The sequence below is a fragment of the Nematostella vectensis genome, chromosome 15 (assembly GCF_932526225.1).
Source record: "Nematostella vectensis chromosome 15, jaNemVect1.1, whole genome shotgun sequence".
In the NCBI taxonomy this organism is placed as follows: Eukaryota; Metazoa; Cnidaria; class Anthozoa; order Actiniaria; family Edwardsiidae; genus Nematostella; species Nematostella vectensis.
Window position 1 is genome coordinate 5,578,540 of NC_064048.1, and position 27,912 is coordinate 5,606,451.

General features: G+C 40.7%; 1 protein-coding gene and 2 long non-coding RNA genes across 5 annotated transcripts in view; 1 reads left to right on the plus strand and 2 right to left on the minus strand.

The window, feature by feature from the left end:
• On the minus strand, nucleotides 1-5,464 carry LOC116604785. The gene is made up of 2 exons (XR_007306751.1): nucleotides 5,332-5,464; nucleotides 1-1,573 (listed from the first exon to the last, which is right to left on the minus strand). It is a non-coding gene; the product is annotated as an uncharacterized LOC116604785 (long non-coding RNA).
• On the plus strand, nucleotides 3,358-27,885 carry LOC116606352 (uncharacterized skeletal organic matrix protein 7-like). 3 transcript variants are annotated; one of them, XM_048722744.1, is made up of 5 exons: nucleotides 3,358-3,665; nucleotides 5,291-5,550; nucleotides 6,927-7,002; nucleotides 7,537-7,795; nucleotides 24,427-27,885. In XM_048722744.1, exons 1-5 carry the CDS (start codon nucleotides 3,575-3,577, stop codon nucleotides 24,695-24,697), a joined length of 957 nt encoding a protein of 318 aa, XP_048578701.1. In that variant the 5' UTR covers nucleotides 3,358-3,574; the 3' UTR covers nucleotides 24,698-27,885. The 3 variants fall into 3 exon arrangements, with proteins under 3 accessions (XP_048578701.1, XP_048578700.1, XP_048578702.1); XM_048722743.1 differs by lacking the exon at nucleotides 24,427-27,885 and adding an exon at nucleotides 10,407-11,126; XM_048722745.1 differs by lacking the exon at nucleotides 24,427-27,885 and adding an exon at nucleotides 10,407-11,126 and having other exon boundaries at nucleotides 5,300-5,550.
• LOC125560670 overlaps nucleotides 14,825-27,912 on the minus strand; it is a 33,880-nt gene continuing 20,792 nt past the window's right edge. The window contains exon 3 of the long non-coding RNA XR_007306752.1: nucleotides 14,825-17,133. This is a non-coding gene — a long non-coding RNA (uncharacterized LOC125560670). The remainder of the gene's footprint in view (nucleotides 17,134-27,912) is intronic.

The following is a 27,912-nucleotide window of genomic DNA, read 5'->3' on the forward strand; positions in this document are numbered from 1 at the left end:
TAAAATTATTTCTACCCTTATCTTCGGAATAAACACAAATACACACAAATACATGGAGAACATTGTATTTCGACCGTGTAAGCCTTGGCACCGAGAAGTAAATCAACGAGGCCGGGCAACGACTGCTGAAGACCAATGTCCTTTGGCATGTCTAATATCGAATACCCTTCCATAATATCTGAAAGAAACTTAAAAAATCACAACACGTGTAGCGGCGCATTAATATAACGCGTCCGTCCTTACACCCAAATGGTGATACAGACACCCAAATGGTGATACAGACACCCAAATGGTGATACAGACACCTAAATGGTGATACGCAAACAGCGTAAGTAAACAACAATTGAAATACCAAAAACAAAACCAACCTAAAACCAAAAAGGTCCCTGCGCATTCAACGCATTGTTAACGTAAGTGGTTATAGTACTCTCATATTGCACACCTAAATGGTTCTTGCACACCCCGCATTATTTACACCTAAATGGTGATTGTGTTTGTTCCACATTCACACTGAAATGATGTAAAATAGGGATCAATTCATGCACCAACTGGTGATAGGCCTGAAACGAGTGGCTAAATGGAAAAATCTAAGCGAAGCGCGATCATATTGAAAGAGGGACAGCCCGAAAAAACGGAGACCTTGTGCTTGTACGCGACGGCCTGACCCGGACCTTCAATTAAGAGATCTTCTATTCTAGGTAATAGAAATACTTTCGTCACGTAAGACTTGAAATTCAAGGCTGATGAATGCAAGAAAGGCCAAAAAAGGCTAGAGGGCCACTCAGGAATTATAAGTGTTCCCTGACCCTTACAACTCTGAAGCTTTCTGATAGTCGGGACGATAAGGCTGACAGGTGGGCAGAGCCAGTTGTTATTGCAAGTCCAGTCATGCAAAAGCATCGACGCCTGCACTCCCGGGTGAAGCGAACCTGGAATTATAACATGTTAGCTTGGTATTATAGACCGATGCAAATCGATCAATTGTGTGAGGACCCCATTTCGCATCGAGAAGCCTGAAAACCGATTGATTCACGGACCAGTCATCTTTGTCAACAAATCGACTTAATACATCAGCACGCTGGTTGTACTCGCGAGGGAGGTACTCATTAACATGTCTCAGATCGATAACTAGACGAGGTTTTTTCCCTTCCGCAACGGTTAAGGGATTAACGCAATACGGTGCTTTATCATGTTCAACTATACATTGGTTGCTAAGCAACTCATAAATGGCTTTTGAAACCAAATCTTTGTTTCTTAAAGACGGCAAATTATTGTTGGGTACATACCGAAAGGCAAGCGATAACCCATTTTAATCATTCTAAAAACAAATTCTGGAGCATCAATCGTGTCACGCCAAAAATTGGCAGCTCGTTTTACACGACCTTTAACCGTTTCACTTTTCGGTGTATCAGCATACTTTCCCAATTGGCTCTTAAAAATAGCAAAAAAACTCTGGTCATACTCAACCTCGTTACTCCAGTCACCTTCTAGTTATTTAAAGGGCGTCGACGCTGCCGCTCCGGTTCGAGGAGGCTTCTTACATAAAGCACTCAGCATGACCAAATTCACCACACTAATAATGAAAAGATAGATAAAATATCACGAATGAACTGATATTATTAAATAAAACTTTCCACTGAAGTTTAGTCTCGTCGCTTACGTGTCGAAAGCCGAAGAACGAACATGACAAATTCACGCTATTTATACCGAATACACAGCGTGAATTACACACATACCAACACTATGTACACTTGTACACCTTGTACATCAACAAAGTACACTAACAATAGATTCCTTTCGAAACGTGCAGAACCAACGTTCCACCAGCGTTTGCACAGGACTTAAAGCCGCATTTTCACCAGTTTACTTCCGGAGGTCCGACGGAAACTCAACCGTTAAAAGACAAAAGAATTTATTAAAATCCTAGATATTAAACAGGCCATCCGCTCTAAATTATCAATCACATCCTCAAAGAAACTTCCAATAAACACGCTGCTTTCAATATTTTGAAATATTTTTCGCGTTTTCCGTTAAAAATCATCATATTGTTACGTTATCGACCGGAAGTAAACTGGTGACAATGCGGCTTTAAGAAACGAAAGTACTCGGTACCAGTTCCCGAAAAGACAACGTTTTCAAAAGCCGAGCAGAGCTTATCGTCAATTTAGAAATCGTCTAGAATATTGAAAACTGCACACGTAAAAGGGGAATTGTAAAATTCAAATGAGACCAATTGTAATGCATAAATGCCTAGCTCTTGCGTGAATTGTACCGAATATCATTATGATTTTTTCCATATATATTGTGTAGTTCCAAAAAATATCCATCCCCCCCATTGAGGGGATTGAAAATTCCGGGGGGGTGGGGGGCTCAAACGCCCAGGAATTTCCAGAGGGGAGGGGGGCTAAAATGTCCTTTTTTCTTAACAGTTGCTGTATATATATTTTTTCCAGGTGGTTGGAAAGGGGCGGGGGCTCATACCTCCGACCCCCTCAATAAGGGGGGGGGGGGGGGTATGGATATTTTCTGGAACTACACATTTTACTGTTATTTTACCGGGATGGGCATAAAAAAATAGGACGAGTTCCTTTTTATGTTTTGCCTGGTTTGGGAAAGCCGAAAATTGTCTCAAAACAAGCTCATTATATCCCGCAATTTATCAATATCTTAGCACATACTTTGCGCCACATCAAAATCAAAATATGTAGCTTGTAGAAGCTCAACAAGCTAATGCGAATTATTATTTTTTCAGGCAATAAAATGTGGTTTGAATAAAAGTACAAATTATTTATAATTTTTTTTCAAAGCTTTATAGGCTTTAAGAGGTTCTCTATAGAGGGAAAAATGCGATTTATTGTGAATTGTTTTGAACTGATTGTGAATAGCCTGCTTGCAGGCGGTACTCGTTGTTATTATCGCGGAGAAAACCCTCTCCGTTCGGTGATCGGGCGCCATCTTGTATTTTAAGCCGCGTGGTTCCTGGGGGATACAAGATGGCGCCCGATCACCGAACGGAGAGGGTTTTCCGCGATAATAACACCGAGTACCGCCTGCAAGCAGGCTAGATTGTGATTACTTTTCAACGGCTACAAAATCAAATAAACTATTTTGCCGATATTTCACGGTATATATTCAATTACAACCATGTATCAATAAATAATGTAATTTCAATAACAATTACCTTGGAAAACACCTGCGTTTAGGCGCATTTGACGTCTTAATCTTAGCAATTTTCATTATTCTGCGAACTCTAGTAAACAATGCTCAACTGATAAAACCGCCTTCTGCTATTCGTCATTCAAACGGGATTAAGCCTTTTGATTGGTCAGCGCCTTCCGGAGGGTGATATCATTTCAAAATATTTTCAGTGTTGGCCAATGAAAACCTTTAAAGATTCTGGATGACAGAAGCAACATGTAATATAGATGTTGAAAATCATCAACGAGAGTTCGCAGAGTTGTGAAAACGGCAGTAAAATACGAAAACAGCTTATGCCCAGAAGGACATTGTCTTAACTAAACAGTGACTATAAAAGGAGGAGAAACTGCAGCAAGGTTTTGTATTTCTTACTAAAATGTCGAGTTCTCTGTGTCTGAAGAAAGGAGATAAAAGGGTGGCGATGGTGATGGTAATGGTGATAGCGACGGTTTTGCCTTATGTTGCTGGTGAGTAAAATTAGAAACAATCTACTTATACATTTCTTGCAAAATCAACTGTGCCGAAATAGCATCCAGAAATAGCATCCGAAATAGCCAACAAACATTAGTTTATAACATAATTTATCCCCACAATAAATGATATTTTTTTTCGGCCTATCTTTTTGACACAGGAAAGTATGAAAAAGATTTCTTTGAACAAGGGACGTTTGCTGAAATGAATATATAATTAATCGCAATTATCATCCAACTTTATAAAGTTTGACGGGCGCCGGACAAAATATCTTTGACTAGAAAAAATCTATATTTCCTTTTAGATATTTCTAGAAGTTTTATTGAAAAAAATAAAAACTGCAGGATTGCTTTTTATCTTTTTATGTTTGGTTTTGTATCCATGAAACAGTCACCGTAGACATATTGTATTTCAGAGCTATGCTTTCAGAAATATCGCTTGTTTTTAAGACCTTCATCACGAGCAAGATAAGAATTATATCGAAATACCGCCCAAAATGCCATAATACTAGGCAATTTAAACTATTAAATACCCTTAACCCAAAGACTGGGAAGAACCGTATGCTTTCTCTTTTTAATTCGGTATTTCATTCTAATCGTTTCTGATTTTTTTAGTGTTTCGTCCATGAAAATTCACGAGTATTTCATTCCTTTCTTTCACTTTCAAGTTTAAACAACTGGTTCCGGTATGAAAAAGGCACCCCAAGAGTAGTAGTGTGTCGTTGTACCGGTAGGAGCTCTGTATCTAAACTCAATCTTTTGTGAGACAAGAATAAGCCACAATAACACGAACAGTGATCGGATGCTTTACGGATTAGCATATTGCTTGTTCGCCTCTCTGCTGGCGGCGGTCCCATCTCAAGCTCCATACATCCCACACCACAACCCAATATAAACTTCACCTTTTTAATGTCCCCATTCCTGCTCATATCAAGAAAATTTTGACAAAAATTGTCGTTTTTCCCAGACGCGGTCACTTCCATATAAGGAAACTAATCTATTCCATATTGGGAAACCTGCACGATTCTTGTCATTTTTAAGGCTGCCGTACCGCAGGTGCTCCGAAAACTTTATGAATTGTCTTCAGAAGAGAACAACTGTGACTGTGATCATTTTTAGTGAAAGGAGAAAGCCTCTGAAGAGAAACTAAAATCCATCGGTACCAGACTCCTAAAACGACAACGGTTTCTTCATATGCCTCATCTCCCCTTCTCGGCGTCTTTGCTGTGTCCTGTTTTTAACTTTAGGCTTTGTTTCTGCCCGTTTGCTTCGATAGTTTGTTTTTATCGTTGTGTTCACGTGCCGACCTTATAAGTTCTGACCGAAACCAAAGAAAAAACTAATTCTATTCCCCTGCGTGTCGTGCGAAAGACTTGAATTAGTGCTGCTGCTGGCAGCTTGCGGAGCTTTTAAAAAATAGTCAGAACGGGGAAATCATTCACCCTCCACGCGTTTGAGTTCAATTGGTCTGACCGTCTCGTATGATGGTAAAATAAAAGAATAATTTTGTATTCAGCACGAATGGCTTGAAGTGTAGAGGCGGAGAATAAGGGGGAAGTCTTAGCAGCAAATCAACGTTACGCTCTCAGAAATTCATGCTGTATTTACTTTCTTCTAAATAGTGGCCGTAGGCGGATGCAAGAAAATGCTGTATGCTACAAACCTGATGGGGAAAGCTCTAATGAACCACGAATTTCGCTCAACCGAAGCTAACTCCGACAGCCACTGTAGCAGCTTGTGTTTCCATGACGACCGTTGTATTTCATACAATTTCGGTCCTATCATTGAATTCAAGGGGATATGTAACCTCAGCCATGCCGACCACCTCCAATACCCAGAAGACTTCGTTGACGCGGCCGGGCATTACTACAGCGCGGTTGAGGTGAGTCACGTGGGCGGCATTTATCTCGCTTATTTGTCTGTATTTAGTTTTGATCACTTACTGTTTTTTGGTTGCTTGGTTGCTTGCTTGCTTACTTGCTTGTTTACCTATGATGCCTTTAGTGTAGCAATAAAGGTAGTAATGGACCCAGGACGGAGCAAGAGGTACTCCTGGTTATACTTGAAGAGCATTGGAGAGTCCACTAATAGACACTTTCTGTTGACGATCCATTAGGTAGAAGTTGAACAATGATACTGTTGGCTGAGTCACTCAGAGAGATTGTAAATAGCAAGTTTCTTTAACATAATCTCGTAATCCACAAGATCGAATAGCTTTCGGCAGTTATCTAGTCTAAGTTCGTTGATCATCCCGTTGTCCATGTTGGTCAGAAAAACGTCCACTAAGTCAATCATTGTCATAATCGTCTCACAGGAGTGTTCAGGTCTAAATCCAGACTGGTAAGGGCTTAGTAGATGATTGTCATTCAGGAAGTTGTATAGCCTCAGGTGGACATGTCTCTAGAGGACTTTAGAGACAATGGGCAGAATGCTAATTTGTCTGTAGTTGTTCACGCTGAGATGGTCACCAGCTTTGAACACAGGAGTTACTACTTTTGCTAGTTTCCATGCCTAGATTGATGAATTTGCTAATTGGCGCAGCGATAACAGAAGCAGCGGAGCGGAGCAACTTAGCGCTGATCCCATCAAGCCCAGTGGCCTTGCAAACTTGAATGCCAGATAGATAGCTCATCACAAACTCAAACGTGATGTTCGGAATAGAGAAGGTTGTAGAAGGAGAGATTTTACCATTGACGAATGACCTTAAATGTTCGAAGCAGGTGTTGTCGGAGTTTTCAGTTGTACCAGTTCTGTATTTTCGATGCAACATTAACGAAGAACTCAATGAATGCATTTGTCCCTTCCTGATCAGCGGTGTAGACAGGATTTTTAACAGGAGGGGGCCCAAAAAGGACTTTCAAGGCATTTTCTCCTGTATTTAAATAATTTCTGATAAATTTACTGTATTTTTGGCTGATAAAAGGGGGGGGGGGCATGTAATAACTCTCAACGAAAAATGTAGTATAACTAATTTTTTCAACGCGGAATGTGATAAGATAAGACAGCCAATTACTCACAGTATCGCGGCTTTATAATCCAGAAATGATTTGCCATCCAGTTTGCTGACAGAATCAAAGCAAAGTGTTTATAGAGACCGTGGCCAACAGTAGATTCGGGAGACTACTACAACTTCTTAGAACAGATTTTTGCATTAGGTTTAATCTTATCTGATGTTTTACATTTTTTGTTATATTTGCTTTTTGTTTCCTTCGCATACCTTTTACCCAAAAGCAATTAAAATTTGCATTTCTATGCCAGAATTCCTGTGACTGCACGAAGGACCAGATCTGTCGACTTAACTTCTTGGACGGCACGCACCATTGTGATTTCAACGGTATGTTATCGACACGGTCAATTAAACGTTTCCCGAGTGTTGATTGTTTTTATGGTGAAAAAGATTGCTACGGGTTTCCACCAACATAATGGCCGTAGCAGGCGGTGGGGCACTGGGGGCACGTGCCCCCAATATTTCCAAAAATGATAAGGAAATGACAAGTAGGGGCATAGCTGTGCCCCCATTGTTTTCTGCGGCTATGCGTAGTAAACCTTGGCGCTGTGCTTTTGATAGTGGCCCACGAGATAAGCGTAAATGCGGGCTGTGAAAACCGCAAAACTGCAGAGAAAAAACCTCGAAACACAAGCTGTATCGAAAAACACCGTAAAACATATCGCAACATCGCGTCAGAATAAGCCAATAGCCATAGACCGCACAGTCTAAAGAAACTGCAATACCGTGAAAATGTAAAAGAAAAAAAAAACATTGACATAACCCTGTAAAATGCACAAGGAGGAATCATAAACAGATGCCTGAGAAAGGCTGAACTTCAAGTGTCAAGCTGTTCAATGGTTGTGATTTGTGTTATTATAGACACGTCATTCCATCGTTGTCACGCATTCAATACATCATCGGACGGTGTCATACAACTCGAAGCAACTCATTCATCCTGGCAAGCGGACGGCTTCTGCAGAGTAGACTTTACGCCTACGAGCATCGTCACTGGTCAGCAGTATAGCATCACCGTTGACCTGCGCGCTAGGCATGTCTCCCATGACACAAATCGAGGTGTACATCCGGGAGTTGCGTTTAACATGGTTGACGGCGACAACTTCGACGTTGTGTATTTCAGGTATAGAGTAGAACTACCCCGCCCTCTCCCTTGATACCTACATTATCGAGCTTACTCGTGCTACCTGCTCATATTCTACCCTTTTAACTTGATTTCTAGTGTATGTTTACTCTCGCCTTACCTGACACCCCGATATTAGGGGCGCCTCGTTATCACGGACACCCAAGGTCACCTCGTTATCACGGACACCCCAGGTCACCTCGTTATCACGGACACCATATCAAACATATTTCCCATGGATAGTCTCCTTCGTTTGTACTGCCTTATATGGACATTGATGCCCATATTAAAAAGAGATAAAGTTAAACCGCTCCTTGATCTCCAGAAAATATGGCAAAAAATGCTAATTCCTGTCAATTTGAGACTCGCGGCAAATCTTTTTCTTACTAATCTTAAAAAGCCCTGATACTCAGGCCTCCAAGAGATTGACCTCGCTATCATAGACATCCTAATATTAGGGCACCTCGTTATCACGGAAATCCCAATATAAGAGACGCCTCATTATCACGAAACTATTAGTATTAGGAACAACTTGTTATCACGGACTTTCCAGTATTAGGAACACCTCGTTATCACGAACATCACAATATTAGGTACACCCCGTTATCACGGACAATCCAGTATTATGGACACCTTGTTATCAAGGACAACCTAATATTTTGGGCCACCTCGTTATCACGAACATCTCAGTATTAGAAACACCTACTCACTACGGACATCCCAGTATTTGGAACACCTAGTTATCACGGACATCCCAGTATTAGGAACACCTAGTTATCACGGACATCCGAATATCAGAAACCCCTTGTTATCACGGATATCTTAATATAAGGGACACCTTGTTATCAAGGACAACCTAATATTGGGGACACCTCGTTATTACGTACATCCGAGTACTAGGAACACCTCGTTATCACGAACATCACAATATTAGGAACACCTCGTTATCACGGAGAATCCAGTATTATGGACACCTCGTTATCAAGGACAACCTAATATTTTGGGCCACCTCGTTACCACGAACATCTCAGTATTAAAAACACCTACTCATCACCGACATCCCAGTATTTGGAACACCTAGTTATCACGGACATCCCAGTATTAGAAACACCTAGTTATCACGGATATCTTAATATCAGAAACCCCTTGTTATCACGGATATCTTAATATCAGAAACCCCTTGTTATCACGGATATCTTAATATCAGAAACCCCTTGTTATCACGGATATCTTGAAATCAGAAACCCCTTGTTATCACGGATATCTTAATATAAGGGACACCTTGTTATCAAGGACAACCTAATATTGGGGGCACCTCGTTATCACGAACATCCCAGTACTAGGATCACCTCGTTATCACGGACATTTCAGTATTAGAAGCAGCTCGTTATGACGGGCATCTTAATATAGGGGACACCTGTTTATCATGGGCATCTGAATTTTAGGGACCCCTCGTCCCCCTCGGGGGGAGGCTCTTTAAGACCCCCTTCCGGGAAAATTGCTATAACTTCTTAACCATAGAAGCTAAGAGGTTAAAAATTGGTGCCTTTTCCTAAAATCTATCTGCGGATGTTTTGATGCCATTGACATGTCGAGGAGACGCTCCATGTTATTATGGCAACCAGCGTTTTACACATAAGTACTTTTACACATAACTAAAAAGTAGTGATTTTTTGTTTATATTTTGGTCCTGTTTCTTAGATTTAAATGCCTCTTTTGACTTTATAAGTTTGTTTAGGTGTCAAGTTTCAAGATATTTGGGTGAGTGGGATGGGTAAATTTTGCTTTCTCACAGCTGTTGTTAAAAATGTCACTAGATTTACTAGATGACACTTTTAAAGCTAATACCATGCATGTATGATTGATATGAGCAGTAATACATGCACACCGAAGCTTTTTTGTAATAATTACTGATTTCTTTTTCTTTTGCAAAAATCATTAGATTTTAGATCCAAGATGGTTGACCGAAGATGGCGGAAATTCTTCCGAAAAAATTGATTAATCAACGTTTTTATGGCCTTTTTGCATTGTAAAACCGTTAAAAAGTTGATTTTGACAAATCTAGATGATGTAAAATGATTTCAACCATATATCTGATAATTTAGGCAATATTTGAAATAATATCTAAACAACATATTTATGACGTCATTATGACGTCATAATTGACTCGACCACATCCAAAAAAAGGCGTGACGATTCTTTGCATGCTGGTGATCATTGTGGTCTGGTGATCAGAGTGGCCCTTTTACCCCCCCCCCCCCCCCCCTCCCAGTCGCAGACAGCGCAAAATAGCTCAGTCTGAATAGGGTTAAGATACCACACGCATAAACCTGACGTACAAAGAAATACTGATATTATAGGCTGTCCTATTACAATAACTAGACTATGGTCACTTATGGTGTCCGTGTGCTAATACGGACACCATACGTATGCTAATACAGACATGATGGATTTGTATTCCAATTTGGGCTGTGTTTATCTTACACGATTATAAGGATAAAAATAATTTTAGTTTATGATTATTTTTTAGAGAAAAAAACTTAAGCCGCAGAATCGTTTCTCTGTCGTCGTCTCGTCTGTGTATTTAACTCAAGCTCGTTTACTTCATCAGGCCCCATAGCGTGAGTACCTGCTTTCAGCCTGGATCAGTACGAGCTGGCGCTTTCTCTGGAAAACAATCGTCATCTTGTGGCTCGCAACACCCCGGCCGGGATGAGTGGTTCTCAGTTTCACTTTCTGTCACGCAATCCTCTGTCACGGTGAAAATCAACAGTGTTGTTGTAGGAACCTTCAGCCCAACGTTCCCTTTGAAAAGACAAGGCGCCGTCGTGGTTGCTAATGGTTACGATACGGTGCTCTATGTGCGCAACTATAAAGCCTAGTCTTTCTCTCTCTTTTATTCTATTATTGTTTTTCACCTTCTCCCTTTTGCTTTTTAATTTCCCTGTATATTTTCTTTCTTATTTGTTTATTTCTTTTCTATCTTTTTTTCCATATTTCGTTGCTCCGGTGCCTTTTTTGTTTGGCTTTTGGACTATTATTTTTCATATTTTTTTATTTACTTAGATTAACATTTTTACTCACCTTCTTCTTATTACTTACTTTGCTTGTCCGTATCTAAATTACCCATTTTCTTATTGTTTCTGTTTTCCTCTTTTATTCAACTTTTATTTCATTTGACACTTTTTATACCTTCTTCTTTCATTTTTGTTTTATTTCATTTTACTCACTCTTACTCTCGCTCAGCAATGATGATTGAGGGTGATTGCAATAGTCTGTCCGTTAAGGATTACTCGGATGATGGCAATGATATGTACGGAAAAAAAAGAAACTCTGATAGCACCAACAAACCCTTGTCCGAGGTAGACACCTCCAATAGTGACACTATCAGGGATTGACAACTCCTGTAATAGCAATATCTTGTCCAGAACAGACTCTTGGATAATGGTTAACACCGTCCGAGATTGACAACTCGGTAGCGACAATACTCCGTCCGGGATAGACCACTCAAATAGAAACAATACCCTTTCCGGGATAGACCACTCAGATAATGACAATCTCCGTCCGAGATTAACAACTTGATAGCGACAATATTTCGTCCGGGATAGACCACTCCTATAATAGCAATATACTGACCGGAACAGACCACTCGGATAATGGCAATTGTCTGTCCGGGATATAACACTCGGATAATGACTATACTCTGTCCAGCAAAGACCACTAGGATAATTACTATACTCTGTCCAATATTGACCACATAGATAATGGCAACACTCTGTCCGGGAAAGACCAGTCGGATAATGTCTATTCTCTGTCCGGGATAGACCACTCGGATAATGACAACAATCTGTCCGGGATAGACCTCTCTGGTAGCTGTGATAATCTGTCCAGGATAGACCGAGTGGCAATACTCTGTACGGGATAGACCACTCGGATAATGGCAATACTCTGTACGGGATAGACCACTCGAATAATGGCAATACTCTGTACGGGATAGACCACTCGGATAATGGCAATACTCTGTACGGGATAGACCACTCGGATAATGGCAATACTCTGTACGTGATAGACCACTCGGATAATGGCTATACTCTGTACGGGATAGACCACTCGGATAATGGCAATACTCTGTACGGGATAGACCACTCGGATAATGGCAATACTCTGTACGGGATAGACCACTCGGATAATGGCAATACTCTGTACGGGATAGACCACTCGGATAATGGCTATACTCTGTACGGGATAGACCACTCGGATAATGGCAATACTCTGTACGGGATAGACCACTCGGATAATGGCTATACTCTGTACGGGATAGACCACTCGGAAAATGTCTATACTCTGTCCAGAATAGACCACTTGGATAATGACTTTACCCTGCCCGGAATAGACCACTCGGATAATGACAATAATATGTCCGGGATAGACCTCTCGGATAACGAGACAATAACCTGCCTGGGATAGTCCACCCCTCGAATATACTGTCCGGAACATACCACCCAGATAATGGCAATAATCTGTCCTGTATGGACCACTCGGATAATGACAATACTCTGTCCGTGATAGACCACACGGGTAGCTGCAATACTGTGTCCGAGATAATCCACTCGGATAATGACTATACTTTGTCCGGGATAGACCAATCGGATAATGGCAATACTCTGTCCGGGAAAGACCAATCGGATAATGGCAACACTCTGTCAGGGATAGACAACTCGGATAATGGCAATACTCTGACCGAGAAAGACCACGTGGATAATGGCAATACTCTGTCCGGGATAGACCACCCGGATAATGACTATACTCTGTCCGGGATAGACCACTTGGATAATGGCAATAATCTGTCCGGGATAGACCACTGGGATAATGGCAATACTATTAAATAACTTTTAATACTTTTAAAAAAGGCACTCTTGAATTTGACATAGCTCGATAGCTCCAGGCGAGTACACAGGATAGGCTGAGAAGGGTGCGCAGCCATAGGTATCAAATGGAAAAAATTTTTTTTTTGAACAGCTTACCCCCCCCCCCCCCCCTCCCGCCACACATTTCGCACCCTCCAAGAAAAATCTTGGGTACAGGCGACCCTTTTTTCAAAACACCCGAGAATTCTCGGGCCCGAAAACATTATTTTGCATTTTTGCTAAAAAATTCGCATGTTTTCCTTTTGGAGAACCGCATTCATGTTTGAGAACAGATTTTACTTCCTCTTGGTTCGAATTCCAAATGATTACACTCAATGGGGCTATTTTCGAAGTTTTTCTGAAGCCTAAAAGTTACCCGAAAATTCTTGGGTGAGTGCGAGGTTCCGAGAACTTTTTTAATATTTAAGCCATATAAATTTCGGGCCCGAGAAGTACGGGAAAGATCAAAATCCATAAATAGAATCATCCTTTACATGAATCTTTGTGGTAAAATACGATGTTTTACGATATTTCAACACATTTAGATACCATAAATTTTATAGAAATTAGCCAGGTTGTCAAATTTAAGGAATAAAACGTTTCGGGCCCGAGAATTGATTATTGATAATCAAGTGTATTACAGCCGCATTGTCACCAGTTCACTTCCGGAGGTCCGACGGAAACCATGACAGTTAAAAGACAAAAGAATCTATTTAAATCCGAGATATTTAACATGCCATCCGCTCTAAATTATCAATCACATCCTCGAAGAAACTTGCAATAGACACACTGCTTTCTATATTTCGAAATATTTTTTTGCGTTTTCCGTCAAAAATCATCGGAGATTGTTAGGTAATCTACCGGAAGTAAACTGGTGACAATGCGGCTTTAAAGGTAGGCTGGATATTTTCGTAGAAGTTAGAAAAAAAAAAAAAATGCAAAAACATGATATCGCTGGTATTTGAGGGCCCTTCCCCACGAACCGAGGCTCGAACTATATTTATGCGTCCTTAGTGGCTACGACTACCAGCGGACACACTGTACTATTCACTTTTCTTGATTAATAAGCAGAACTATACAAAAGCAATTTCACATAATAGGCGTTGGGTGATGGTCGGCTATACAAAAAAGCCTCTGAAGCATCTAGATGAGTTTTATACAACTACATTCTTCAATCTCGCCTTGATTGGTCAAAGGTACATATGGTAAAATGGAAGACACTAAACGCTTGGCTCGGATTTGCGCGCTCTCCTTAAAGAAACTCAGAAAACGTTTTAAATGGATAAAACAAAAGACTTGAACATCAGTCACTCAACGCGACTTCGTCTCGTTGGGTACTTTGCGTGCTCATAGCACGTATAGTGATATCATTATTTGAGTATCTATTAGAGTACAGACGCATGTAAAAATGATATCTATCTGTAAAACAAGGTAGCAGTATCTAGAAGGAAAAATGGACTTGAGAAATAGCGCGCAATTTCAAATTGGATATTCTTGCGTGTCTGATGACGTCAAGCGTGCGTGTGTACTCAGCAACTGATCAGAGCGCACGTTTAAAGCCGCGTTATCACCAGTTTACTTCCTGAGGTCCGACGGAAACTCAACCGTTAAAAGACAAAAGAATCTATTAAAATCCGAGATATTAAACAGGCCATCCGCTCTAAATTATCAATCACATCCTCTAAGAAACTTCCAATAGACACACTGCTTTCAATATTTTGAAATATTTTTCGCGTTTTTCTTTAAAAATCATCGGATGTTGTTACGTAATCGACCAGAAGTAAACTGGTGACAATGCGGCTCTAATTAGCTTTAATAAGAAAAAAAATGGCTCGATGGTAGAAAGGCATATGTTAAGAACAGACACCAGTGCAAATAATCACAATTCGTAGATTAAAGCCTATACGTATTAAGGCGGTTTTGTACCCTCGTATGAGTGAATTCAATCGCCGGCGATGGCCAGCAAAGTTGATTGCAAGTACCAGACGAATTAGACGTCTAGATATCGGCGAATTCGCCGCCGCGGCAGCAGACAGCAGGCATATCAAATTCGCTCGTACAAGAGTACAAAACTGCCTATTATGACTTAATAAGAATAAAAAAAATTCAGCACACAAACAAATGTAAAATTATTTCTACCCTTATCTTCGGAATAAACACAAATACGCACAAATACATGGAGAACATTGTATTTCGACCGTGTAAGCCTTGGCACCGAGAAGTAAATCAACGAGGCCGGGCAACGACTGCTGAAGACCAATGTCCTTTGGCATGTCTAATATCGAATACCCTTCCATAATATCTGAAAGAAACTTAAAAAATCACAACACGTGTAGCGGCGCATTAATATAACGCGTCCGTCCTTACACCCAAATGGTGATACAGACACCCAAATGGTGATACAGACACCCAACTGGTGATACCGGGACACCCAAATGGTGATACAGACACCCAAATGGTGATACAGACACCCAAATGGTGATACAGACACCCAAATGGTGATACAGACACCCAAATGGTGATACAGACACCCAAATGGTGATACAGACACCCAAATGGTGATACAGACATCCAAATGGTGATACAGACACCCAAATGGTGATACAGACACCCAAATGGTGATACAGACACCCAAATGGTGATACAGACACCTAAATGGTGATACGCAAACAGCGTAAGTAAACAATAATTGAAATACCAAAAACCAAACCAACCTAAAACCAAAAAGGTCCCTGCGCATTCAACGCATTGTTAACGTAAGTGGTTATAGTACTCTCATATTGCACACCTAAATGGTTCTTGCACACCCCGCATTATTTACACCTAAATGGTGATTGTGTTAGTTCCACATTCACACTGAAATGATGTAAAATAGGGATCAATTCATGCACCAACTGGTGATAGGCCTGAAACGAGTGGCTAAATGGACAAATCTAAGCGAAGCGCGATCATATTGAGAGAGGGACAGCCCGAAAAAACGGAGCCCTTGTGCTTGTACGCGACGGCCTGACCCGGACTTTCAATTAAGAGATCTTCTATTCTAGGTAATAGAAATACTTTCGTCACGTAAGACTTGAAATTCAAGGCTGATGAATGCAAGAAAGGCCAAAAATGGCTAGAGGGCCACTCAGGAATTATAAGTGTTCCCTGACCCTTACAACTCTGAAGCTTTCTGATAGTCGGGACGATAAGGCTGACAGGTGGGCAGAGCCAGTTTTTATTGCAAGTCCAGTCATGCAAAAGCATCGACGCCTGCACTCCCGGGTGAAGCGAACCTGGAATTATAACATGTTAGCTTGGTATTATAGACCGATGCAAATCGATCAATTGTGTGAGGACCCCATTTCGCATCGAGAAGCCTGAAAACCGATTGATTCACGGACCAGTCATCTTTGTCAACAAATCGACTTAATACATCAGCACGCTGGTTGTACTCGCGAGGGATCCATTCAACCTCTAACGAAATACCATTCTTGAGACAAATGTCAAAAATGTTCAATGCAATCTGTGAAGCTCTGGAGAAGGACTACCGATAGAAATAATTCTGGCCGCGCCTTGATTGTCGGTGAATACTTTAGCTTTCTTATTGCGCGGTTGCTCAATATAAGAAAGACCGCCTTAAGCTCTCTGTAGGTTGAGCTCCGGCCGATGTCTTCTTCCGTAAATAGTCCCATAGAGCGCCACCTTTTGACCAAAGGACGGAGAAATTTGATGAAACAAAAACATGCAGAGCTCATGCCAAATGGCTAAACGGTAAAGGTAAAATATCTACGAGTGCCATCACTGAACACCCAAGAAAATCCTAGGTATTGCTGATGTTCTTCATCTATATCAACATGATGATTACCGGATTTTAAATCCCATGTAAAGAACCAATTTCCCTCTTCTATGACCTGTGATAATGAGCGTAAATCTTCATACTTAAATATTTGTTTCACTAGGTACTCATTAACATGTCTCAGATCGATAACTAGACGAGGTTTTTTCCCTTTCGCAACGGTTAAGGGATTAACGCAATACGGTGCTTTATCATTTTCAACTATACATTGGTTGCTAAGCAACTCATAAATGGCTTTTGAAACAAAATCTTTGTTTCTTAAAGACGACAAACTATTGTTCAAAAAACAACGAGGTGGGTACATACCGAAAGGCAAGCGATAACCCATTTTAATCATTCTAAAAACAAATTCTGGAGCATCAATCGTGTCACGCCAAAAATTGTCAGCTCGTTTTACACGACCTTTAACCGTTTCACTTTTCGGTGTATCAGTATACTTTCCCAATTGGCTCTTAAAAATAGCAGAAAAACTCTGGTCATACTCAACCTCGTTACTCCAGCCACCTTCTAGTTATTTAGAGGGCGTCGACGCTGCCGCTCCGGTTCGAGGAGGCTTCTTACATAAAGCACTCAGCATGACCAAATTCACCACACTAATAATGAAAAGATAGATAAAATATCACGAATGAACTGATATTATGAAATAAAACTTTCCACTGAAGTTTAGTCTCGTCGCTTACGTGTCGAAAGCCGAAGAACGAACATGACAAATTCACGCTATTTATACCGTATACACAGCGTGAATTACACACATACCAACACTATGTACACTTGTACACCTTGTACATCAACAATAGTACACTAACAATAGATTCCTTTCGAAAGGTGCAGAACCAACGTTCCACCAGCGTTTGCACAGGACTTAAAGCCGCATTTTCACCAGTTTACTTCCGGAGGTCCGACGGAAACCATGACAGTTAAAAGACAAAAGAATCTATTAGAATACGAGATATTTAACATGCCATCCGCTCTAAATTATCAATCACATCCTCGAAGAAACTTGCAATAGACACACTGCTTTCAATATTTTGAAATATTTTTTTGCGTTTTCCGTCAAAAATCATCGGAGATTGTTAGGTAATCTACCGGAAGTAAGCTGGTGACAATGCGGCTTTAAGAAACGAAAGTACTCGGGACCAGTTCCCGAAAAGACAACGTTTTCAAAAGCCGAGCAGAGCTTATCGTCAATTTAGAAATCGTCTAGAATATTGAAAACTGCACACGTAAAAGGGGAATTGTAAAATTCAAATGAGACCAATTGTAATGCATAAATGCCTAGCTCTTGCTCGAATTGTACCGAATATCATTATTATTTTTTCCATATATATTGTGTAGTTCCAAAAAAATATTCATCCCCCCCATTGAGGGGATTGAAAATTCCGGGGGGGGGGGGGTGGGGGGTTCAAACGCACAGGAATTTCCAGAGGGGAGGGTGGCTAAAATGCCCTTTTTTCTTAACAGTTGCTGTATATATATTTTTCCAGGTGGTTGGAAAGGGGCGGGGACTCATACCTCCGACCCCCTCAATAGGGGGGTATGGATATTTTTTGGAACTACACATTTTACTGTTATTTTACCGGGATGGGCATAAAAAATAGGACGAGTTCCTTTTTATGTTTTGCCTGGTTTGGGAAAGCCGAAAATTGTCTCAAAACAAGCTCATTATATCCCGCAATTTATCAATATCTTAGCACATACTTTGCGCCACATCAAAATCAAAATATGTAGCTTGTAGAAGCTCAACAAGTTAATGCGAATTATTATTTTTTCAGGCAATAAAATGTGGTTTGAATAAAAGTACAAATTATTTATAATTTTTTTTCAAAGCTTTAATAGGCTTTAAGAGGTTCTCTATAGAGGGAAAAATGCGATTTATTGTGAATTGTTTTGAACTGATTGTAAATAGCCTGCTTGCAGGCGGTACTCGTTGTTCTTATCGCGGAGAAAACCCTCTCCGTTCGGTGATCGGGCGCCATCTTGTATTTTAAGCCGCGTGGTTCCTGGGGGATACAAGATGGCGCCCGATCACCGAACGGAGAGGGTTTTCTCCGCGATAATAACACCGAATACCGCCTACAAGCAGGATAGATTGTGATTATTTTTCAACGGCTACAAAATCAAATAAACTATTTTGCCGATATTTCACGGTATATATTCAATTACAACCATGTATCAATAAATAATGTAATTTCAATAACAATTACCTTGGAAAACACCTGCGTTTAGGCGCATTTGACGTCTTAATCTTAGCAATTTTCATTATTCTGCGAACTCTAGTAAACAATGCTCAACTGATAAAACCGCCTTCTGCTATTCGTCATTCAAACGGGATTAAGCCTTTTGATTGGTCAGCGCCTTCCGGAGGGTGATATCATTTCAAAATATTTTCAGTGTTGGCCAATGAAAACCTTTAAAGATTCTGGATGACAGAAGCAACATGTAATATAGATGTTGAAAATCATCAACGAGAGTTCGCAGAGTTGTGAAAACGGCAGTAAAATACGAAAACAGCTTATGCCCAGAAGGACATTGTCTTAACTAAACAGTGACTATAAAAGGAGGAGAAACTGCAGCAAGGTTTTGTATTTCTTACTAAAATGTCGAGTTCTCTGTGTCTGAAGAAAGGAGATAAAAGGGTGGCGATGGTGATGGTAATGGTGATAGCGACGGTTTTGCCTTATGTTGCTGGTGAGTAAAATTAGAAACAATCTACTTATACATTTCTTGCAAAATCAACTGTGCCGAAATAGCATCCAGAAATAGCATCCGAAATAGCCAACAAACATTAGTTTATAACATAATTTATCCCCACAATAAATGATATTTTTTTTCGGCCTATCTTTTTGACACAGGAAAGTATGAAAAAGATTTCTTTGAACAAGGGACGTTTGCTGAAATGAATATATAATTAATCGCAATTATCATCCAACTTTATAAAGTTTGACGGGCGCCGGACAAAATATCTTTGACTAGAAAAAATCTATATTTCCTTTTAGATATTTCTAGAAGTTTTATTGAAAAAAATAAAAACAGCAGGATTGCTTTTTATCTTTTTATGTTTGGTTTTGTATCCATGAAACAGTCACCGTAGACATATTGTATTTCAGAGCTATGCTTTCAGAAATATCGCTTGTTTTTAAGACCTTCATCACGAGCAAGATAAGAATTATATCGAAATACCGCCCAAAATGCCATAATACTAGGCAATTTAAACTATTAAATACCCTTAACCCAAAGACTGGGAAGAACCGTATGCTTTCTCTTTTTAATTCGGTATTTCATTCTAATCGTTTCTGATTTTTTTAGTGTTTCGTCCATTAAAATTCACGAGTATTTCATTCCTTTCTTTCACTTTCAAGTTTAAACAACTGGTTCCGGTATGAAAAAGGCACCCCAAGAGTAGTAGTGTGTCGTTGTACCGGTAGGAGCTCTGTATCTAAACTCAATCTTTTGTGAGACAAGAATAAGCCACAATAACACGAACAGTGATCGGATGCTTTACGGATTAGCATATTGCTTGTTTGCCTCTCTGCTGGCGGCGGTCCCATCTCAAGCTCCATACATCCCACACCACAACCCAATATAAACTTCACCTTTTTAATGTCCCCATTCCTGCTCATATCAAGAAAATTTTGACAAAAATTGTCGTTTTTCCCAGACGCGGTCACTTCCATATAAGGAAACTAATCTATTCCATATTGGGAAACCTGCACGATTCTTGTCATTTTTAAGGCTGCCGTACCGCAGGTGCTCCGAAAACTTTATGAATTGTCTTCAGAAGAGAACAACTGTGACTGTGACCATTTTTAGTGAAAGGAGAAAGCCTCTGAAGAGAAACTAAAATCCATCGGTACCAGACTCCTAAAACGACAACGGTTTCTTCATATGCCTCATCTCCCCTTCTCGGCGTCTTTGCTGTGTCCTGTTTTTAACTTTAGGCTTTGTTTCTGCCCGTTTGCTTCGATAGTTTGTTTTTATCGTTGTGTTCACGTGCCGACCTTATAAGTTCTGACCGAAACCAAAAGAAAAAACTAATTCTATTCCCCTGCGTGTCGTGCGAAAGACTTGAATTAGTGCTGCTGCTGGCAGCTTGCGGAGCTTTTAAAAAAATAGTCAGAACGGGGAAATCATTCACCCTCCACGCGTTTGAGTTCAATTGGTCTGACCGTCTCGTATGATGGTAAAATAAAAGAATATTTTGTATTCAGCACGAATGGCTTGAAATGTAGAGGCGGAGAATAAGGGGGAAGTCTTAGCAGCAAATCAACGTTACGCTCTCAGAAATTCATGCTGTATTTACTTTCTTCTAAATAGTGGCCGTAGGCGGATGCAAGAAAATGGTGTATGCTACAAACCTGATGGGGAAAGCTCTAATGAACCACGAATTTCGCTCAACCGAAGCTAACTCCGACAGCCACTGTAGCAGCTTGTGTTTCTATGACGACCGTTGTATTTCATACAATTTCGGTCCTATCATTGAATTCAAGGGGATATGTAACCTCAGCCATGCCGACCACCTCCAATACCCAGAAGACTTTGTTGACGCGGCCGGGCATTACTACAGCGCGGTTGAGGTGAGTCACGTGGGCGGCATTTATCTCGCTTATTTGTCTGTATTTAGTTTTGATCACTTACTGTTTTTTGGTTGCTTGGTTGCTTGCTTGCTTACTTGCTTGTTTACCTATGATGCCTTTAGTGTAGCAATAAAGGTAGTAATGGACCCAGGACGGAGCAAGAGGTACTCCTGGTTATACTTGAAGAGCATTGGAGAGTCCACTAATAGACACTTTCTGTTGACAATCCATTAGGTAGAAGTTGAACAATGATACTGTTGGCTGAGTCACTCAGAGTGTTTGTAAATAGCAAGTTTCTTTAACATAATCTCGTAATCCACAAGATCGAATAGCTTTCGGCAGTCATTTAGTCTAAGTTCGTTGATCATCCCGTTGTCCATGTTGGTCAGAAAAACGTCCACTAAGTCAATCATTGTCATAATCGTCTCACAGGAGTGTTCAGGTCTAAATCCAGACTGGTAAGGGCTTAGTAGATGATGTTCATTCAGGAAGTTGTCAGGCGTCAGGTGGACATGTCTCTAGAGGACTTTAGAGACAATGGGCAGAATGCTAATTTGTCTGTAGTTGTTCACGCTGAGATGGTCACCAGCTTTGAACACAGAGTTACTACTTTTTGCTAGTTTCCATGCCTAGATTGATGAATTTGCTAATTGGCGCAGCGATAACAGAAGCAGCGGAGCGGAGCAACTTAGCGCTGATCCCATCAAGCCCAGTGGCCTTGCAAACTTGAATGCCAGATAGATAGCTCATCACAAACTCAAACGTGATGTTCGGAATAGAGAAGGTTGTAGAAGGAGAGATTTTACCATTGACGAATGACCTTAAATGTTCGAAGCAGGTGTTGTCGGAGTTTTCAGTTGTACCAGTTCTGTATTTTCGATGCAACATTAACGAAGAACTCAATGAATGCATTTGTCCCTTCCTGATCAGCGGTGTAGACAGGATTTTTAACAGGAGGGGGCCCAAAAAGGACTTTCAAGGCATTTTCTCCTGTATTTAAATAATGTCTGATAAATTTACTGTATTTTTGGCTGATAAATAGGGGGGCATGTAATAACTCTCAACGCAAAATGTAGTATAACTAATTTTTTCAACGGGAATGTGATAAGATATATATATATATATATATATATATATATATATATATATATATATATATATATATATATATATATATATATATATATATATATATATATATATATATATATATATATATATATATATATATATATATATATATATATATATATATGTATATATATATATATATATATAATCCAGAAATGAATTGCCATCCAGTTGCTGACAGAGCAAAGTGTTTATAGAGACCGTGGCCAACAGTAGATTCGAGAGACTACTACAACTTCTTAGAACAGATTTTTGCATTAGGTTTAATCTTATCTGATGTTTACATTTTGTGTTATATTTGCTTTTTGTTTCCTTCGCATACCTTTTACCCAAAAGCAATTAAAATTCGCATTTCTCTGCCAGAATTCCTGTGACTGCACGAAGGACCAGATCTGTCGACTTAACTTCTTGGACGGCACGCACCATTGCGATTTCAACGGTATGTGATCGACACGGTCAATTAAACGTTTCCCGAGTGTTGATTGTTTTTATGGTGAAAAAGATTGCTACGGGTTTCCACCAACATAATGGCCGTAGGGGGTGGGGCACTGGGGGCACGTCCCCCCAATATTTTCAAAAATGATAAGGAAATGACAAGTAGGGGCGTGGCTGTGCCCCCATTGTTTTCTGCGGCTATGCGTAGTAAACCTTGGCGCTGTGCTTTTGATAGTGGCCCACGAGATAAGCGTAAATGCTGGCTGTGAAAACAGCAAAACTGCACAGAAAAACCTCGAAACACAAGCTGTATCGTAAAACACCGTAAAACGTATCGCAACATCGCGTCAGAATAAGCCAATAGCCATAGACCGCACAGTCTAAAGAAACTGCAATACCGTGAAAATGTAAAAGAAAAGAAAAAACATTGACATAACCCTGTAAAATGCACAAGGATGAATCATAGACAGATGCCTGAGAAAGGCTGAACTTCAAGTGTCAAGCTGTTCAATGGTTGTGATTTGTGTTATTATAGACACGTCATTCCATCGTTGTCACGCATTCAATACATCATCAGACGGTGTCATACAACTCGAAGCAACTCATTCATCCTGGCCAGCGGGCGGCTTTTGCAGAGTAGACTTTACGCCTACGAGCGTTGTCACTGGTCAGCAGTATAGCATCACGGTTGACCTGCGCGCTAGGCATGTCTCCCATGACACTCGAGTACATCCGGGAGTTGCGTTTAATATGGTTGACGGCGACAACTTCGACGTTGTGTTTTCAGGTATAGAGTAGAACCACCCCGCCAGCTCCCTTGATACCCACATAATTTTGAGTCAACCCTTATTACTCGAGCTACCTGCTTATATTCTACCCCTCTACCTCAAATTCTAGAAACACCTCGTTATAACGGACACCCCAGGTCACCTCGTTATCAAGGACACCCTAATAAAAGACACTTCATTGTCACGGACATCCCAATATCAGGGACACCTCGTTTTAAAGGACATCCCAATAGAAGAGACACCTCGTTATGAAGGACATCTCAATATTAGGAACACCTTGTTATTACGGAGATCCCAATATAAGGGACACCTCGTTATCACGAACATCCCAGTACTAGGAACACCTCGTTATCAAGGGACAACCCAGTATTAGGAACAGCTTGTTGTCACGGACATCCCAATATAATTGACACCTCGTTATCACGGACATCCCAATATAATGAAAACCTCGTTCTCAAGGACATCTCATTATTAGATACACCTCGTTATCACGAACATCCCAGTACTAGGAACACCTCGTTATCACGGACATCCCAATATTAGGGACACCTCGTTATCACGGACATCCCAATATTAGGGACACCTCGTTATAACGAAAATCCCTGTACTAGGAACACCTCGTTATCACGAACATCCCAATATAAGGGACACCACGTTATAACGAAAATCCCAGTACTAGGATCACCTCGTTATCACGGACATTCCAGTATTAGGAGCAGCTAGTTATGACGGACATCTCAATATAAGGGACACCTCGTTATCATGGGCATCCGAATTTTAGGGACACCTCGTTATCAAGATACCACACGCACAAAAGTGATATACATTAAAATAATGTGATAATATGAAAATATGAAAATAACATGATTTTATAGAGGAAAAAAACCCTAAGCAGTTAAATAATTTCATTGTCGTCATCTCGTCTGTGTATTTAACTCAAGCTCGTTTACTTCATCAGGCCCCATAGCGTGGATACCTGCTTTCAGCCTGGATCAGTAGGAGCTGGCACTTTCTATGAAAAACAATCGTCATCTTGTGGCTCGCAACACCCCGGCCGGGATGAGTGGTTCTCAGTTTCACTTTCTGTCACGCAATCCTCTGTCACGGTGAAAATCAACAGTGTTGTTGTAGGAACCTTCAGCCCAACGTACCCTTTGAAAAGACAAGGCGCCGTCGTGGTTGCTAATGGTTTCGATACTGTGCTGTATGTGCGCAACTATCAAGCCTAGTCTTTCTCTCTCATTTTTTTTATTATTGTTTTTCACCTTCTCCTTTTTGCTTTTTAATTTCCCTCTATTTTTCCTTTCATATTTCTTAATTTCTTTTCTATCTTTTTTTCCTTATTTCGTTGCTCCGGTGCCTTTTTTGTTTGGCTTATGGACTATTATTTTTCATTTTTTTTTTATTTACTTAGATTAACATTTTTACTCACCTTCTTCTTATTACTAACTTCGCTTGTCCGTATCTATATTGCCCATTTTCTTCTATTGTTTCTGTTTTCCTCTTTTATTCAACTTCTATTTCATTTGACACTTTTTATACCTTCTCCTTTCATTTTTGTTTTATTTCATTTTACTCACTCTTACCCTCGCTCAGCAATGATGATTGAGGATGATTGCAATAGTCTGTCCGGTAAGGATTACTTTGATGATGGCAATGATATGTACAGAAAAAAAGAAACTCTGATAGCACCAAAAAACCCTGTCCGAGGTAGACACCTCCGATAGTGACACTATCAGGGATTGAAAACTCCTGTAATAGCAATATATTGTCCAGAACAGACTCTTGGATAACAGACCACTCGGATAATGGCAATACTCTGTACGGGATAGACCACTCGGATAATGGCTATACTCTGTGCGGGATAGACCACTCGGATAATGGCAATACTCTGTAATAGCAATATCTTGTCCAGAACAGACTCTTGGATAATGGTAAACACCGTCCGAGATTAACAACTCGATAGCGACAATATTTCGTCCGGGATAGACCACTCCTATAATAGCAATATATAGCAATATGACCGGAACAGACCACTCGGATAATGGCAATTTTTTGTCCGGGATATAACACTCAGATAATGACTATACTCTGTCCGGCAAAGACCACTAGGATAATGACTATACTCTGTCCGGGATAGACCACTCGGATAATGACAACAATCTGTCCGGGATAGACCTCTCTGGTAGCTGTAATAATCTGTCCGGGATAGACCACTCGGATAATGACAATAATCTGTCCGGGATAGACCACGCGGATAATGAAAACACTCTGTCCGGGATAAACCTCTCGGATAGCGACTATAATCTGCCTGGTATAGTCCACTCCTCCAATAAACTGTCCGGAACAGACCACTCAGATAATGGCAATAACCTGTCCGGTATGTACCACTCGGATAATGACTATACTCTGTCCGGGATAGACAACACTGGTAGCTGCAATAATCTGTCCGGGATAGACCACTCGGATAGCTGCAATACTGTGTCCGATATAGACCACTCGGATAACGACTATACTTTGTCCGGGATAGAACTCTCGGATAGCGACAATAATCTGCCTGGGATAGTCCACTCCTCGAATATACTGTCCGGAACAGACCACTCAGATAATGGCAATAATCTGTCCAGTATGGACCACTCGGATAATGACTATACTCTGTCCGGGATAGACCACTCGGATAATGGCAATACTCTGTCCGGGATAGACCACTCGGATAATGGCAATACTCTGTCCAGGATAGACCACTCGGATAATGGCAATACTCTGTCCGGGAAAGACCACTTGGATAATGGCAACACTCTGTCCGGGAAAGACCACGTGGGTAATGGCAATACTCTGTCCGGGAAAGACCACTCGGATAATGGCAACACTCTGTCCGGGAAAGACCACGTGGATAATGGCAACTCTCTGTCCGAGATAGACAATTCGGATAATGGCAACACTCTGTCCGAGATAGACCACTCGGATAATGGCAATACTTTGTCCGGGATAGACCACTCGGATAATGACTATACTCTGTCCGGGAGAGACCACTTGGATAATGGCAATACTCTGTCCGGGATAGAGCACTCGGATAATGGCAATACTCTGTCCGGGATAGACCACTCGGATAATGGCAATAGTCTGTGCGGGATAGACCACTCGGATAATGGCTATACTCAGTCCGGGATAGACCACTCGGATAATGGCAATACTCTGTGCGCGATCGACCAATTGGATAATGGCAATACTCTGTACGGATAGACCACTCGGATAATGGCTATACTCTGTGCGGGATAGACCACTCGGATAAAGGCAATACTCTCTCCGGGATAGACCACTCGGATAATGGCAATACTCTGTACGGGATAGACCACTCGGATAATGGCTATACTCTGTGCGCGATCGACCAATTGGATAATGGCAATACTCTGTACGGATAGACCACTCGGATAATGGCTATACTCTGTGCGGGATAGACCACTCGGATAAAGGCAATACTCTCTCCGGGATAGACCACTCGGATAATGGCAATACTCTGTACGGGATAGACCACTCGGATAATGGCTATACTCAGACCGGGATAGACCACTCGGATAATGGCAATACTCTGTCCGGGATAGAGCAGGCATGTACCCAGGAAGAGGAATCATTTTAAAAAAGGAACTCTCGAATTTGACATAGCTCGATAGTTCCAGTCGAGTACACAGGATAGGCTGAGAAGGGTGCGCAGTCATAGGTATCAGTGGAGAAAGTGTATTTTTTTTAGATTTCATAATAAGAACTTACCCAGTTGATAGAGGTTGACAGCCAAACAATGATTTGATTTTGCAAAAACACAGATGGGAGGAGACGCAGGCAAAAACAAGGAATAACTGAAGCTGAACAGCCTACCCCCCCCCCCCCCCCCACCGCCACACATTTCGCACCCCCAAGAAAAATCTTGGGTACAGGCGCCCGTTTCTCAGAACACCCGAGATTTCTCGGTCCCGAAAACATTTTTTTGCATTTTTGCTAAAAAAATTCGCATGTTTTCCTTTTGGAGAACCGCTTTCATGTTTGAGAACAGTTTGAGCTTCCTCTTGGTTCGAATTCCAAATGATTACACTCAATAGGGCTATTTTCGAAGTTTTGCTGAAGCCTAAAAGTTACCCGAATAGTCTCGGGTGAGAGCGAGGTCCCGAGAACTTTCTTAATGTTTAAGCCATGTAAATTTCGGGCCCGAGAAGTTCGAGAAAGATCAAAATCTATAAATAGAATCATCCTTTACATAAATCTTTGTGATAAAATACGATGTTTGACGATATTTCAACACATTTAGATACCATAAGTTTTATAGAAATTAGCCAGCTTTTCAAATTTAAGGAATAAAACGTTTTCGGGCCCGAGAATTGATTATTGATAATCAAGTGGAGGCTGGATATTTTCGTAGAAGTTAGAAAAAAAAAAAACAATGCAAAAACAT